This window comes from Podarcis melisellensis, assembly GCF_964234715.1.
Source record: "Podarcis melisellensis genome assembly, chromosome: 2".
NCBI classification, from domain to species: domain Eukaryota; kingdom Metazoa; phylum Chordata; class Lepidosauria; order Squamata; family Lacertidae; genus Podarcis; species Podarcis melisellensis.
In genome coordinates, this window is record NC_138529.1 from 103,397,472 (window position 1) to 103,411,635 (window position 14,164).

At 48.0% G+C, this 14,164-nt stretch overlaps 1 protein-coding gene across 2 annotated transcripts in view; it reads right to left on the bottom strand.

Annotated features, from left to right (window-relative positions):
- Positions 1-14,164, bottom strand: part of LAMB2 (laminin subunit beta 2) — a 68,154-nt gene extending 53,990 nt beyond the window's left edge. Inside the window, exons 1-3 of one of the 2 annotated variants that reach the window (XM_081901298.1) lie at positions 13,781-14,164; positions 4,975-5,144; positions 2,686-2,821 (exon numbers count right to left, since the gene is read on the bottom strand). In XM_081901298.1, coding sequence (XP_081757424.1) covers positions 2,686-2,821; positions 4,975-5,144; positions 13,781-13,808 — 334 coding nt within the window. In that variant the 5' untranslated portion in view covers positions 13,809-14,164. Of the gene's footprint in view, positions 1-2,685; positions 2,822-4,974; positions 5,145-13,780 lie in introns of those variants that run through there. The other variant, XM_081901299.1, reaches the window with a different exon arrangement.

Sequence of the window (14,164 nt, forward strand, 5' to 3'; positions counted from 1 at the left end):
CCATGGAAGGGTGGAGGGAGGTCTAAGGGTAGAAAGGAATCTTGTATCTGTCTTTTTCTCTTTTTCTTTTAGTTAATTACATGTGATATTGTTAAAAATAATTGGAAAAATTAATAAAATTTGTAAAAATAAAATAAAATGGAGAGACAGACACAGGTGCTAGAGAAGCCCCAGCAAAACTCCATTCCACGTGGAAGCAGTTTTCAAACCGTGCTCAGGAGTTTCTCAGTCGCTTCTCAGGGGCTTGTTTCTCAGCGGGAAGATCCGTTAACTCACCGCTGTTGATCTTGTTACGCAGAATGTGTTGGGTGCCTTTCTGGGGAGCAAGTTTGGCTCGTGTAGGAAAACGGGGGAAACCCAACAAGTCCAGCCAACACCCTGTTAGGCCTAGTGTAAGTACATGGCAGCTTCAGGCCTCGCCAATCCAACAGGACTCAGCTCTGGGAACCTCTGTTTTAATTGCCCACAATGATACAGAGCAGGGGTAGGGAATCTCAGGCCCAGGGCCAAAATGTGGCCTTCCAGGCCTCTCCCTAGACCACCTCCCCTCTCCCAGGCCCACTCTGCACCCTACTCAAGATTGATTGATTGACTGATTGATTGATTGATTGATTTGCAAATCTAACGAAGGGGGGGAAATATTTACGATACATAAAACAAAGAAAAGGTAATATGAATATTACTGTTATTATTAATAATAACAATACTACCATGAGCTCACACTGAGGGTGAAATAACTATCAATAGTTCCATCTTAAGCTAAACATAAACATTGATATAATATAATCTCCAAATAGGTTTCCATAAGAAATTAATGTCTATATGAAGTGTGTTCAAATGTAACAAGGGCAGTGAGGTCCTCAGACAGTCCCATAATAGATGGTGGTTATTTATCCTTCCAGGCACGAATGGATTGCTCGCAAAGGGATCTCAAAATCCCCTTCTGTTGTCCTGCTGTGAATCCTTGTACTAACAGTGATACAGTTAATGCACTTTTAAATAATATTTCTGCAGCGTGAAGATTCACAGCAGGGCAACAGAATTTGCAAGCCCACTGCAAGCTCAGAGACTTGCACTAAGAGACGATGGGCTCACGCAAACCTCCATTCAGCCTGCCAATTCCCCCTGGGGAAACCCACAGTTTAGCGCTGAATTGGGACGAACAGCAATCAGGTTTTTGTGTGGATTGCCATTTGTTCCAATTTAGCACTAAAGAGCGGCGGAGACAAAGGCAAATCTACTTGGATTCATGCTTCCCAGACCTGGGGCAAGTGGAAGTGTGGATCAGTGCCTATACTTAATATCTGCAAATATCAAGGATTTTGCCAATGCGAAACAGATACGGATGACAACTTCACGCCAAAAAGTATATATTGCTGGTTTGGGGCTGCTGGTGGTTGCAGTCAAAACAACGTCTGGAGAATACCAGGTTGCTGAAGACTGTTCTAGATTATTGCAGAAAATTCTTGTGCAGGTGGTACCAGATTTTGGGGAGGGGGTCCACAGCAGTGTAAGTGCCATGCTGATGACCCAGGGCGGAAATGGTTGGGTTGCTAGATACAGCCAAGGCTCCCACAACTGGCAGCAGCACTGTGTTCCTGCAAGTAGCAGGCCCCTCCTCTGCTGTCTCCCGCCCCCGCCTGGCCCAGGTCCAGGAAAGAAGGGACTCTGTTGGGTATGATTCAGCATTTCCTCTGCGTAGGAGAGAAAGGAAAGGAACAGGGCTCTGGGGACACTCTCTCAGCCGTGCCATGTCCCAGACAAAGAGCACTCTCTGCAGGCTCACGTAACCGGGGCACAGCGAGTTCACCCAGCTGTGAGGCGACAGGGCTTGTCACAGGGCAACACACAACCCCGAGAGCAGGAAAGGACACACACACATACACAAACTTCCCTCCAAAGAAGGATTGCCTGATGTAACATGGAATTTAATGTCCCTGGCATGTACCATATAGGGTGAGGTGCGCAGACTTGATGAGAAACGGTGCAAATAATAATAATAATAATAATAATAATAATAATAATAATAATAATAATTTATTATTTGTACCCTGCCCATCTGGCCGGGTTTCCCCAGCCACTCTGGGCGGCTTCCAACAAAGATTAAAGATACAATAAAATGTCACCCATTAAAAACTTCCCTGAACAGGGCTGCCTTAAGATGTCTTCTGAATGTCAGGTAGTTGTTTATCTCTTTGACATCTGATGGGGAGGGCGTTCCACAGGGCGGGCGCCACTACCGAGAAGGCCCTCTGCCTGGTTCCCTGTAGCTTTGCTTCTCGCAGTGAGGGAACTGACAGAAGGCCCTCAGTGCCGGACCTCGGGCAAATGTAGGAAGAGGGAGAGGAAACATCCTCACAGCCAAAACGGTGGACTTCTGTTTCTAACATGGTGGAGTTCAGTGCATGAAGTCAAGAATCGAATGTCTCATTTTCGAAAAATTGTGGGACTCAGAGGTGGCTTTCTTCCGACAGAGGAAGATGCTTTCTGGAAGAGGAATAGAACCTTTGGACCCACGCCCAAGTTTTTATCCCTCTTGGATCAGGTCGAAAAGGTTTTTAAAAGTAGCTGAAAGAACCTGCTATACAAGCAAGCAAAAATATATATACACATACAAGTAAACACACACTGTGCAAAAATCAAATCATGTGGCAACCTCACAGAGATGAAACCCCCACTCCTTACCATTCTCCGACTGCCACCAGGCCTTCTTGCGGTTGAGAGCAAAGGCGGTGATCACATTCTCAATGCGGTGGCTGTTAGGATTGGACAAGGCCTGATAGGGCCGGCGTGAGTCGCACACGAAGCACTTTTTCTCGTCCTGCAAGAGAGATACCCGTATGCTGAGCTACACATGCGGCATATGATCACAGTCCTCAGGCGAAGGAGGAGTTTGGTACAGAAAACAGCATCCAAAGAAACTAAGCTTTCATAGCTCTCTCTCTCTCTCTCTCTCCTTGAGCAATTATGGTTGCAAGGATAAGCTGCGTGCATGTGTGAGCAGAGCTAGGTGAAATCGCAGTAGCTAGTGATACAAGGTGCCAATGATCTGTGTGTTTGTGTGCGCGCGCAAACTTCCATAGAATCTAAGAGCAGGAAGGGACCTCCAAAGTCATCTAGTCCAACCACCAGATCTGCTGTGCATACCTGATTCAAGAGCTGTCTACACTTTGCTCAATAACCTCTTAAAGGAGAGTTCAGCAGTTCCCAAGTTAGTCTTGTTCCACTCTCAAACAGCTCTTTCTGTCAACAAGTCCGTCCTAATGTGCAGTTAAAACTCCCTTTCTTGCCATTTAAGTCCATTGGGTTGGGCCCTACCCTCTTTGTTACTGTATTTTTCGTTCCATAGGGTGCACCTGACCATAGGGCGCAACTAGTTTTCAGAGGGGGAAATCAAGGAAAAAAATATGATTTCCCCCCCCCAGCTCTGGGAGCAGCGGACAGGCTAAAGCAGGGTCTGGTTCTCCCAGGCCTTCTCCCTGCTTTTGCGGGAGGTGGGGGAATTCCCCAACCTCCCGCAAAAGCCCACAGGAGGGAGAAGGGACTGACTCGGTGAGTCAGTCCCTTCTCCCTCCTTAGGGAAAAGCCCCCAAGAGCAGCACACTCTTTAAAGGCTGCGCGGCTCCTGCGGGCTTTTCGACGAGGTGGGGGAATTCGCTCCAAAGGCTTGCGGATAGCTGCCTGAAGCCCCCGGAGCACAGCAGCAGTTCTGCGCTCTGGGGGGCTTCAGGCGGCTTCAGAGAAAGCAACGCGAAGCCTCCAGAGCGCGGGGGGAGCTCTCCCTCTGCGCTTCGGAGGCTTCGCATTGCTATCGCTGAAGCCAAGGAGCCTGCATTCGCTCCATAGGACGCACACACATTTCCCCTTAATTTTTGGAGGGGGAAAAGTGCGTCCTATAGAGCGAAAAATATGGTATTTGTTTTTAGTTATTTTTTTTACAATTCAGCCAGCTAGCCCTGGGGAATCAATTACCTAATTGATTTTTCAATTTTATTGTTATTCATGTTTTTATACCGTATTTTATGCTGCTTTTATAATTAAGTGTTTTAAAGTGTTTTAATTTTGTTGTTGTCCGTCCTGAGCCTGGTTTCTGAACCGGGAAGGGCAGGGTATAAATAAAAAATTATTATTATTATTATTATTATTATTATTATTATTATTATTATTATTTTAAAAACACACAGGCTTTTCTGTGAGGAACCCAGAGTGGCATGCATGTTTCTCCCTTATTCCTGGCTCCTGCAAGGAGTTAGGCTGAGAGAAGGTGTGACCAGCCCAAGGTTGAATTGGGGTCTTCCTGTCTACAGTTCTCCCAAGAGTAGCAAGAAGCAGACCTGGTCTGCGCTTCCTAAGCATACACGCAAAAGCTTATACCCAGAACAAACTTAGTTGGTCTCTAAGGACGCGGGTGGTGCTGTGGGTTAAACCACAGAGCCTAGGACTAGCCGATAAGAAGGTCGGCGGTTCAAATCCCCGCGACGGGGTGAGCTCCCGTTGCTCGGTCCCTGCTCCTGCCAACCTAGCAGTTCGAAAGCACGTCAAAGTGCAAGTAGATAAATAGGTACCGCTCCGGCGGGAAGGTAAACGGCGTTTCCGTGCGCTGGTCTGGTTCGCCAGAAGCGGCTTAGTCATGCTGGCCACATGACCCGGAAGCTGTACGCCGGCTCCCTCAGCCAATAAAGCGAGATGAGCACCGCAACCCCAGAGTCACCCGCAACTGGACCTAACGGTCAAGGGTTTACCTTTACCTTAAGGTGCTACTGGGCAATTTTAAAAAAAATTGTTTCGACTGCTGCTTCCAGGTAGAGCAGAGGATGCTGTCCTGTTAGCAGTGCTGAAGTAAGCATCAGTTGCTAGTTTGGACAGTGCTCAGTTTTCTAGTGTTTCCTTTTCCCTTATCGAGTCTCTCAGGCTCAGAATAGAGGTCCTTTAAAGAAATAATTTGCCCACCGACCTTCGCTCTGCAACACTCACCTGCAAATGGCTGACAATGCAGTAGGGCTGGGGACGCCGCAGGCCGCAGGTGGAAGTGGCGAAGAGGCGGTCGGCCCGGCCTACCAGCAGATCTCCTGTGTTTGGGTAGCAGCTGCCTTGGGAACAGCCATGGGGGGGCTCAGGCTCCTGGCAGAGAGCTCCCCCCAGCACTGTGGAGACAGGGAAGGCAGAGAGAGGAGCAGAGAGTACAGAAGAAGGGACGCTGTGGCTGGGTCCATGAGGTTCGGCTCATCTTACAGGTGACGGATGCAATTACAGTGGTACCTCAGTCAAAACAAAAAAAAAAATTCCTTCCAGAAGCACCTTAAAGACCAACTAAGTTAGTTCTTGGTATGAGCTTTCGTGTGCATGCACACTTCTTCAGATACACTGAAACAGAAGTTTCCAGACCCTTCTATATAGTGAAGCCATTTTTCACCTTCTCACCCCTTGCTTTTTCCTGTAAGACCTATTTCAGTCGTTAAGAGTCGTCAACAGGCTCATCACAGCTATCTGCCAATCACCCATTCCCACCACCCTTCTGAGTAATACCCCTCCCCACCTTCTCACTATATAGAAGGGTCTGGAAACTTCTGTTTCAGTGTATCTGAAGAAGTGTGCATGCACACGAAAGCTCATACCAAGAACTAACTTAGTTGGTCTTTAAGGTGCTACTGGAAGGAATTTTGTTTTGTTTTGACTATGGCAGACCAACACGGCTACCTATCTGTAAGTGGTACCTCAGGTTAAGTACTTAATTCGTTCCAGAGGTCCGTTCTTAACCTGAAACTGTTCTTAACCTGAAGCACCACTTTAGCTAATGGGGCCTCCCCATGCCGCTGCACTGCCAGAGCATGATTTCTGTTCTCATCCTGAAGCAAAGTTCTTAACCCAAGGTACTATTTCTGGGTTAGTGGAGTCTGTAACCTGAAGCGTATGTTACCTGAAGCATATGTAACCTGAAGTGTCTGTAACCCGAGGTACCACTGTAAGCTTTTAAATGGTTAAATGTAATAGATATGAGGAGTTTTTGACTGATTCCAGACTGCCGGGGGGATCCCAGCGCATACCAAAACTTTAAATAGGTTTAAGTGCTCCAACATCCTAGTACAGTGGTACCTCGGGTTACAGACGCTTCAGTTTACAGACTCCGCTAACCGAGAAATAGTACCTCGGGTTAAGAACTTTACTTCAGGATGAGAACAGAAATTGCCCCATTAGCTAAAGTGGTACCTCAGGTTAAGAACAGTTTCAGGTTAAGAACGGACCTCCAGAACGAATAAAGTTCTTAACCCGAGGTACCACTATACAACAAATCCACCCCTTTAACATAGCTGTCAACGTTTCCCTTTTTTTTAAGGGAAATTCCTTTATTCCGAATAGGATTCCTCACAAGAGAAGGGAAAAGTTGACAGCTATGCCCTTTAAAGAAATAAACAAACCTGACTTTTTGCGGTTTGGAAAGTGGAGAGGAACTGTCTCAGAAAGTGTGGGGTGACTAAAGGATTAACTGAAAGACATGCAAACAGCCCGTAAACCAGCGGTAGCCAACAGGGTGACATACAGGTGTTTTGTTAGACTACAACTCCCATGATCCCCGACCACTGGTCATGATAGCTGGGGCTGATGGGAGTTGGAGTCCGGCAACATCTGCAGAGCACCACATTGGCGACCTCTGGACGAATGTCGCTTGTGATATAATCACATTGTAAACAAATCAAAATGAATGCTCAATAAAGACCAGACATGGTTCAACCCAAGTGTGAAGTTTGCGCAAGCAAATCCAGATGAATACTGAATAATAATAAAAAGTCCTCGTTCAACTTGGCATGGTAGAGGGATGGTACTTATGTATTAACTGGAGTTCATGCGCAAATCAGACCCACTAGCTAGACTGCTGTCAGAGGTTGAGTAGTGGAAGATCTGGCATCCATAAATAGGCAAGACAAGGGAACTCCACGGTCCAGAGGATTATGATAGGACTTGCAAATATTATAAAGATATAACTTCAACATCTGAGGTCATAACAGACAGAAAGATAGCGCCAATAAGGAGAGGGCATATAATGTAGATTATCAAAAATCTCTGCTTTCGCCCATCTTAAAAACCAAGGTTCCAGCTATCATGAGATACCTTTGAAAGCGAGCTGACGAATTGGAATCAAAAGACACAGTCTATTCACTGGTGAGCACTTTTAAAGTCCCACTAATTCCAGGGAGAGAGATTTACAGCTGTCTTATGCATATCTAGGGACGCGGGTGGCGCTGTGGGTTAAACCACAGAGCCTAGGACTTGCTGATCAGAAGGTTGGCGGTTCGAATCCCCGCGACAGGGTGAGCTCCCATTGCTCGGTCCCTGCTCCTGCCAACCTAGCAGTTCGAAAGCACGTCAAAGTGCAAGTAGATAAATAGGTACCGCTCTGGTGGGAAGGTAAACGGCGTTTCTGTGTGCTGCTCTGGTTCACCAGAAGTGGCTTAGTCATGCTGGCCACATGACCAGGAAGCTGTACGCTGGCTCCCTTGGTCAATAAAGCGAGATGAGCGCCGCAACCCCAGAGTCGGCCACGACTGGACCTAATGGTCAGGGGTCCCTTTACCTTTACCTTATGCATATCTACTCAGAAATAAGCCCACAGCACTGCCACTGAAATCAGGAGCGCTCCCAAGCACTTAATTTGGCTGGATAATGTCCAGATTTAATGAAATGATGTCATCAAGGCACTCTGATTAAGAATTGGATTTCCCCCCCCCCACCCTCCAAATTCCTGAGGATACAGTTTATGCAAAACTATATCCGATTTACTCCATTTGAGGTGATTTTTTTGACAATAAAGGTTTTCCTGTTAAGAGCAGTTTATGGGTGTTCCCATTTGATCTGCTGCTTTGACCGTCTTATTTTCTTTTTCTTGACAATATAAAGGCAGTGATTGGCAAATACACCAAACTCTTGCGCATTCCAGGGCTCTCGCTCATTTCACTTGGCCTCCAGTCAAGCCCCTTCATGCACACCCATTCACAGACACCGCCACTTACCCCGACCGTCACTATTTACTTTTCCACCCCAAAACAAACCTTTACATTCAGAGAGGGGAAAGGGACAACTTGAACTCTTTAGCCCGCTGCAAAGCTTGAGCATTCGTTCAGATTTAACCAACTCTGTTATACTGTTGCTTCTCACTATCATTTGTTTTGAACAGAGAATCTGGGTTTCTTTGGCACCAAAATACTATTTTTGTTCTTTGGTTTATGAGTCAACACACCAAGGTTGCTTCCAGATGACCTGTTTACTGGGCAGTCGTCTTGATCTGTTTGCAGGGAGATTAGAAAGACACCAGCTACTTATTGAGCAGTCGTTCTGATTTGGGGAGGTCAGACAATGTCAAGCAAGTGTCGTCCCACACTTCCCAATGCACCCCCCCACCCACTTTCCTGATCACAAAAAATCTGAGCCTTTGGGGAAATTGGGTTTTTTTCACAAGAAGACCTCCCAGTCAAACATAATGGTGCAACCTGAAATTGCCGATATGCGATTGAATTCCACCCGAAAACAGCAGCAGTCTGTAAGCATCCTGAATTACAGTGGTACCTTGGTTCTCAAATGCCTTGGTACTCAAACAACTAGATACCCAAACACTGCAAACCCGGAAGTAAGTTCCTTCCAGTAGCACCTTAAAGACCAACTAAGTCAGTTCTTGGTATGAGCTTTCGTGTGCATGCACACTTCTTCAGATACGAAGAAGAAGAAGGTATCTGAAGAAGTGTGCATGCACACGAAAGCTCATACCAAGAACTGACTTAGTTGGTCTTTAAGGTGCTACTAGAAGGATTTTTTTTTGTTGTTTTGACTATGGCAGACCAACACGGCTACCTATCTGTAACCAGAAGTAAGTGTTCTGGTTTGCGAACTTTTTTTGGAAGCCGAATGTGCTCAGTTTGGAGTGCCACGCTTCCAATTTGAGTGCCACGCTTCCGTTTTGAGTGTTATGCTGAGGTCTGTCTGTTTGGGCTATTTATTTTGTGTTTTTGTTTTTGCGGCTCTTTTTGTTTTGTTTTTGTGACTGTGTGGATTCCAGTTCAGCTACTGATGGAGTGACTGCGTGACTGCAGTACACTGATTATTGCTATCATTTTACGGATCAATGGTCTCGTTAGATAGTAAAATTCATGTTAAATTGCTGTTTTAGGGGTTGTTTTTAAATGTCTGAAACGGATCAATCCATTTTGCATTACTTTCCATGGGAAAGCGAGCCTTGGCTTTGGAATGCTTTGGTTTTGGAACGGACTTCCGGAATAGATTCAGTTTGAGAACGAAGGTACCACTGTATAGCAGCTTTTTTGCATTGCTGCCCGCTCATGATGTGAAAATCATATAAGCATACCTCTTTATTTTGCCCTGTGGGGCAAATGGGCACTACCAACTCCCATTATTCCAATGGAAGCCACCCAGTCCAGATGGCTACTATTAAATCTTTTGAAAGCTATTCCTATTTGAAGAGCCCTCGAGTCACACTTGGGGCTCATCCACACTTAACACTTGCTCCATGCTCTCTAGGCACAGGTCTGGGATTTCTATGTCTGCGTCTGAGCACAGTTTTGATTTTTTTGTCCTGGCACTTCCCCCAGGAAAATCCACATTTTACTGTTGAATCGGAGCAAATGGCAATAACTGCGGAAAACCCGGTTGCTGTTTGCTCCGATTCAGCAAGTAAAATGCAAGCTTTCCCAGGGCAAAAAGTAGAAACTACTCAAACACAGACCTGGAAAGCCTGGAAAACCTGGCAGCTATGGAAGTGTGGCTGAGCCCTTTGTTTAGCCCTGAATAAAAGGATAGGTGGATGTCTATGGCATTTGGGAGACAGGCAAGTGCCAGTTCTTCAGAGTTACCAAAGTGCTTTTAATCATACGAGGGGAGGGGAAGGTCAGTGTGATCCAACACTCCAGAGACTGTGCTAGAAGTACCACTTCTGTCGAGATAATTGGTGATGCTGCAGATATGCGGACCAAATCACTGCATTGGATGGCAAATCACTGCAAGCCCCACTGAAACCATTCATAGGAAGGGAGAGAATCCATGATACAAAATGGTAATTGTTATGTACTAAGCTTGGATCCTAGAACAATAGGCAGGTAGGATCCTAGAATGCAACAACTGATTGGCCTGCAGGAGCAGCCCAATCAGGCCCCAGGAGGAAGGTAATCAGCCTATTAGGCTGGTAGGATCCTAGAATGCAACAAGTGATTGGCCTGCAGTAGCAGCCCAATCAGGCTCCAGGAGGGAAGCAGAACCAGCCAATCAGACGGGACCCATTGTGTAAATAATGTATATAAAGCCTGAGGGGTTTTTTTTTTTTGGGGGGGGGGGATTCAACTTCTACGAGCTGCAATAAAGAGCATGAAATCAATACACGACTCCGAGTATATTTCAGTAATCGGATCCTACTCTCTCTTTTGCTCCATTCCTCCTTGAGAAAACAGGAATAACAGCAACCTATCTAGTCAGTTCACCATAAATAATAATTAATAATAATTTATTATTTATACCCCACCCATCTGGCTGGGTTTCCTCAGCCACTCTGGGCGGCTTCCAACTGAATGTTAAAAACAATACAGCATCAGATATTAAAAACTTCCCTCAACAGGGCCGCCTTCAGTTGTCTTTTAAAAGTAAAATAGTTGTTTATTGCCTTGACATTTGATGGGAGGGCGTTCCACAGGGCAGGCGCCACTACCGAGAAGGCCCTCTGCCTGGTTCCCTGTAACCTCACTTCTCGCAGCAAGGGAACTGCCAGAAGGCCCTTGGCGCTGGACCTCAGTGTCCGGGCTGGATGATGGGGGTGGAGAGGCTCCTTCAGGTATACAGGACCGAGGCCATTTAGGGCTTTAAAGGTCAGCACCAACACTTTGAATTGTGTTCGGAAATGTACTGGGAGACAATGAAGGTTGCCCAACCCTATTCAGATTAAAGGGCCACCCCCAGTACGATGGGGTCTTTTTGCCATTTTGATCTGGCCACACACCCAGGACTTGGCAGTGCAACAATCCCAGCCCAGTGCAGATAGATAACTGCAGCGCTAGAGATGGAGGTTCCTAGGCATCTCCTTTTGCATGCAGCTAGGCATCCGCCACCAGATGCTTCCACCTGTTTCTGCTGCTCACCCTGCAAGGGTGGGGCTGGGGGCGCGCACGTGAAATGCCTCTGCTTGCCTCCTCTGCCCTCAGCGACTACATGGGGCCTGGGAGCGGAAGCCGCAGCCCTGCCAGAAATAACCGTGGCAGGGATTGGCTCTGTTGTCCGGCCAGCTTGGCCCTGCGCCAAGGAACGTGGGGGCTGGGGGCCGAAAGCCGTGAAACGATGGCTTTATAAGAGCTCACGTCCATCGGAGAGCCTGCTAAAAAGAGGGAGGCGGTGGCACAGCACCAAGCGGAGATCGCAGCTCGGATAAGTTTGGGTCCCGCTGGATGCCAAGCGGCCTTTGCACACAAACCTTGCCCCTCCACTTCACTGCAAACTGGCAAGGGGGAAACATGGGGCGGGGGGAGATGATGGCCCTGCAGCTGAAGAAAACTTCAAGGACCATTCCTTCCTTTGCCAGCACATTCCCAACACTGCGGCACTCGTACTCCTTCTACAGCTGCTGAGGTGGGGCAAGTGTGGTCCTTCCTGTTAGCGCCCCCCCCCCAACCTTCTCACATTGCAAGGCTGCTCCCAGGCTCCATGCCAGCTCTCTGAGCCTCAAATCCCCTGGAGCAGAGCTTCAAAGGGAGCCAGGGACAAAGACTCCAGCTGGTGGGGCTGGGTGTGCAGCTTCCCCCAACCCAAGGTTGGGTGGGAATGGAGGGTGGGAGTACGCAGACCAGGCACCCACCCTACTCTGGAGGCAGGAAAGGGGCACGGAGAGAGAAAACAAAGCAGGTGGGGTGGACGCAAAGCTGCCACCGAAGATGCATGTTTAAAATTCCTCACCCCACATATAGACTGTCTATCGTACTGTTTTAAGTTGAGCAAACTGGAATAGCAGGCCGATTCGTGTTTGCAAGGACGGTTTAGGATCCCAACTCAACCCATTACGCACGTCCTAAAAGGGCAGGAAGAGCCATCGCTTATATATAGTCTTTAGCCATCCTAGTTGCTAAAATGGTGAGGCGACGGCAGTGTGCCAAGCATCAAAGTAGCCCTGAGAATGGACACCTACAGTTGCCCCTCAACATCTCGGAGCCAAAGGTGGGTTTCCCTCCCTGCTATTCTTTCAATACACAGCTACTGCCAAGTGAAACGGGAGTTAGTGATGGTAAGAAGGAATTGAGGGCAGCTTTCGCCAACCCGGTGCCCTCCACATGTTTTTGATGACGTCCCTATGACCCCCTACCCAGCCAGCACTGTCATCCAAAACATCCAGAGGGCACCAGGCTGGTGAAGGCTGATCTGGGGGGGGGCAATAATAATTATCCCCCAAACCACTTAACCCAGAATTAAATTATCAGCCTACTGCTGATAAGCCCCAGTTCAAGAACCAAGGGGAAGGGAGGCACAGCGACTTCTCAGAGGCTGAAACATTTCACCAAAACCAAATATAGAGGCATCTTCCATGCACACACACAGACATTATTCACTTATACACACACACATTTTTACTCTCCTTCTAATTTTGTCTTTGCTTATTGCCACGACCCCATATGGTTGGTTTCAGCCAAAGCCTAGGCTCCTTGCTCTACAAATGTTTAACTTCTTACATCAGCTCTCAGGATACATACTCAAGAACACTAGACGCAGATTAGCGACTCCTCAGCGTTGTTCAAATGAATGCTTGTGGTTGCACAGCCAGAACCGGGATGGGTTCTTTCCCATTACATATCTGTCGGCAAAGTGGAGGTTTCAACCTGCATAAGTGATTGTCGAGTGTGCAAACGGAAGGTGTGATCTTGTGAACGAGGCAAAAACAGGTGTCCGCTGGCAGCAGATGGACCATCCAGGCATCACCCACATCCTTAGCCTCCGTATGAGACACATCTAAGGCGCGATCCTATGCAGCTGCCGCTCACAGAGGGTCCCTCTGCAATCCGTGAAAGTTTATTCCGTGCAGACTTGCATAGGATCGGGCTACTTGTCTGAGAGAAGCAGAGGTAGTGGCAAATCAACAGGTGCAGCTTTCTCCACCATAGCATCTTGTTCCTGGGGAACGCAGCAGTTGCTGGCAACCCTCAAGCAGTGAGGCATTCTAGGATGGGGCAAATAGGACCCCAAAATCAGCACCCACCCACCCACACCCACTTTAGCCAATATAATCTCGACCACCGTATGCCCCAAGTAGAAAGTAGGAGTTTAGAACATACGCCCTGCGAAGAAGACCACCAGACGCTATTTATACCATCTTGAAGCCTGTCCTCTGGGGAATCTTAGAGAGGTGCCCCCAACCCTCAAACAGGGCACGTCAGGCCAAGCAGAAGCCTGGCAGTGCCACACCAGGATGAGCGGCCACAGTGAGGACAACCATCAGGGCATTTGTGTGAGAAGAAAAGGAGATTTCTCTGGTTTGGGCTGTTAAGAAGCCCCCTGTCCTGAGGGAAGGGCAAGGGTGGCAAGATGCAGACCCAAGAAAAGATGTAAGAAGCCCTCAAGCCCTCCTCGATTTAAAAAAATAGTTTTAAAAGTCACTATCCTAGTAGACACACACACACACAATTTCAAAAGTGAAGTTCTCCCTCCTCTCAGCATGAGGCTCCCTATTCTCTGCCTCCCTCCTTCCTGGCCATCCTGCCAGGACTTTGACAGGCAGGTGCCGCGACCCCGATCCTTGGCGGAGACTCACCTGCGAGTAGCAAACCCCACAGCCTCATGGCAGCTCCGTGGATGCCGCGCACCGGGCGGCTCTTCTTCTGCTGAATTGGGGGCAAAGCCAAAGGGATGGCGAAGAGGACCCCGGCGGCGTGGGCGGCCTGTGGGTCGCTCCGGATGGGGAGGACCCCTTTCCCAATGCAGGCCGTTCCCGCCTCCGCCTCCTCCCCGCTGGATGCCTCTGCGCCTTTCCTAACCCGAGCCCCGGCGCCTCCGTCCCGAGAAAACCCTCCTCGCCCCCCGTCCTCCCCTTAGGGAAAAAAGAAAAGAAAGAAGAAGTCGCCTCGCGCCGCTCCTCGGCTTGATCCAAAAGCTAAACTTAGTTGGAAAAAGTTAGCAGCGAAAAGGCCAGAGGGAA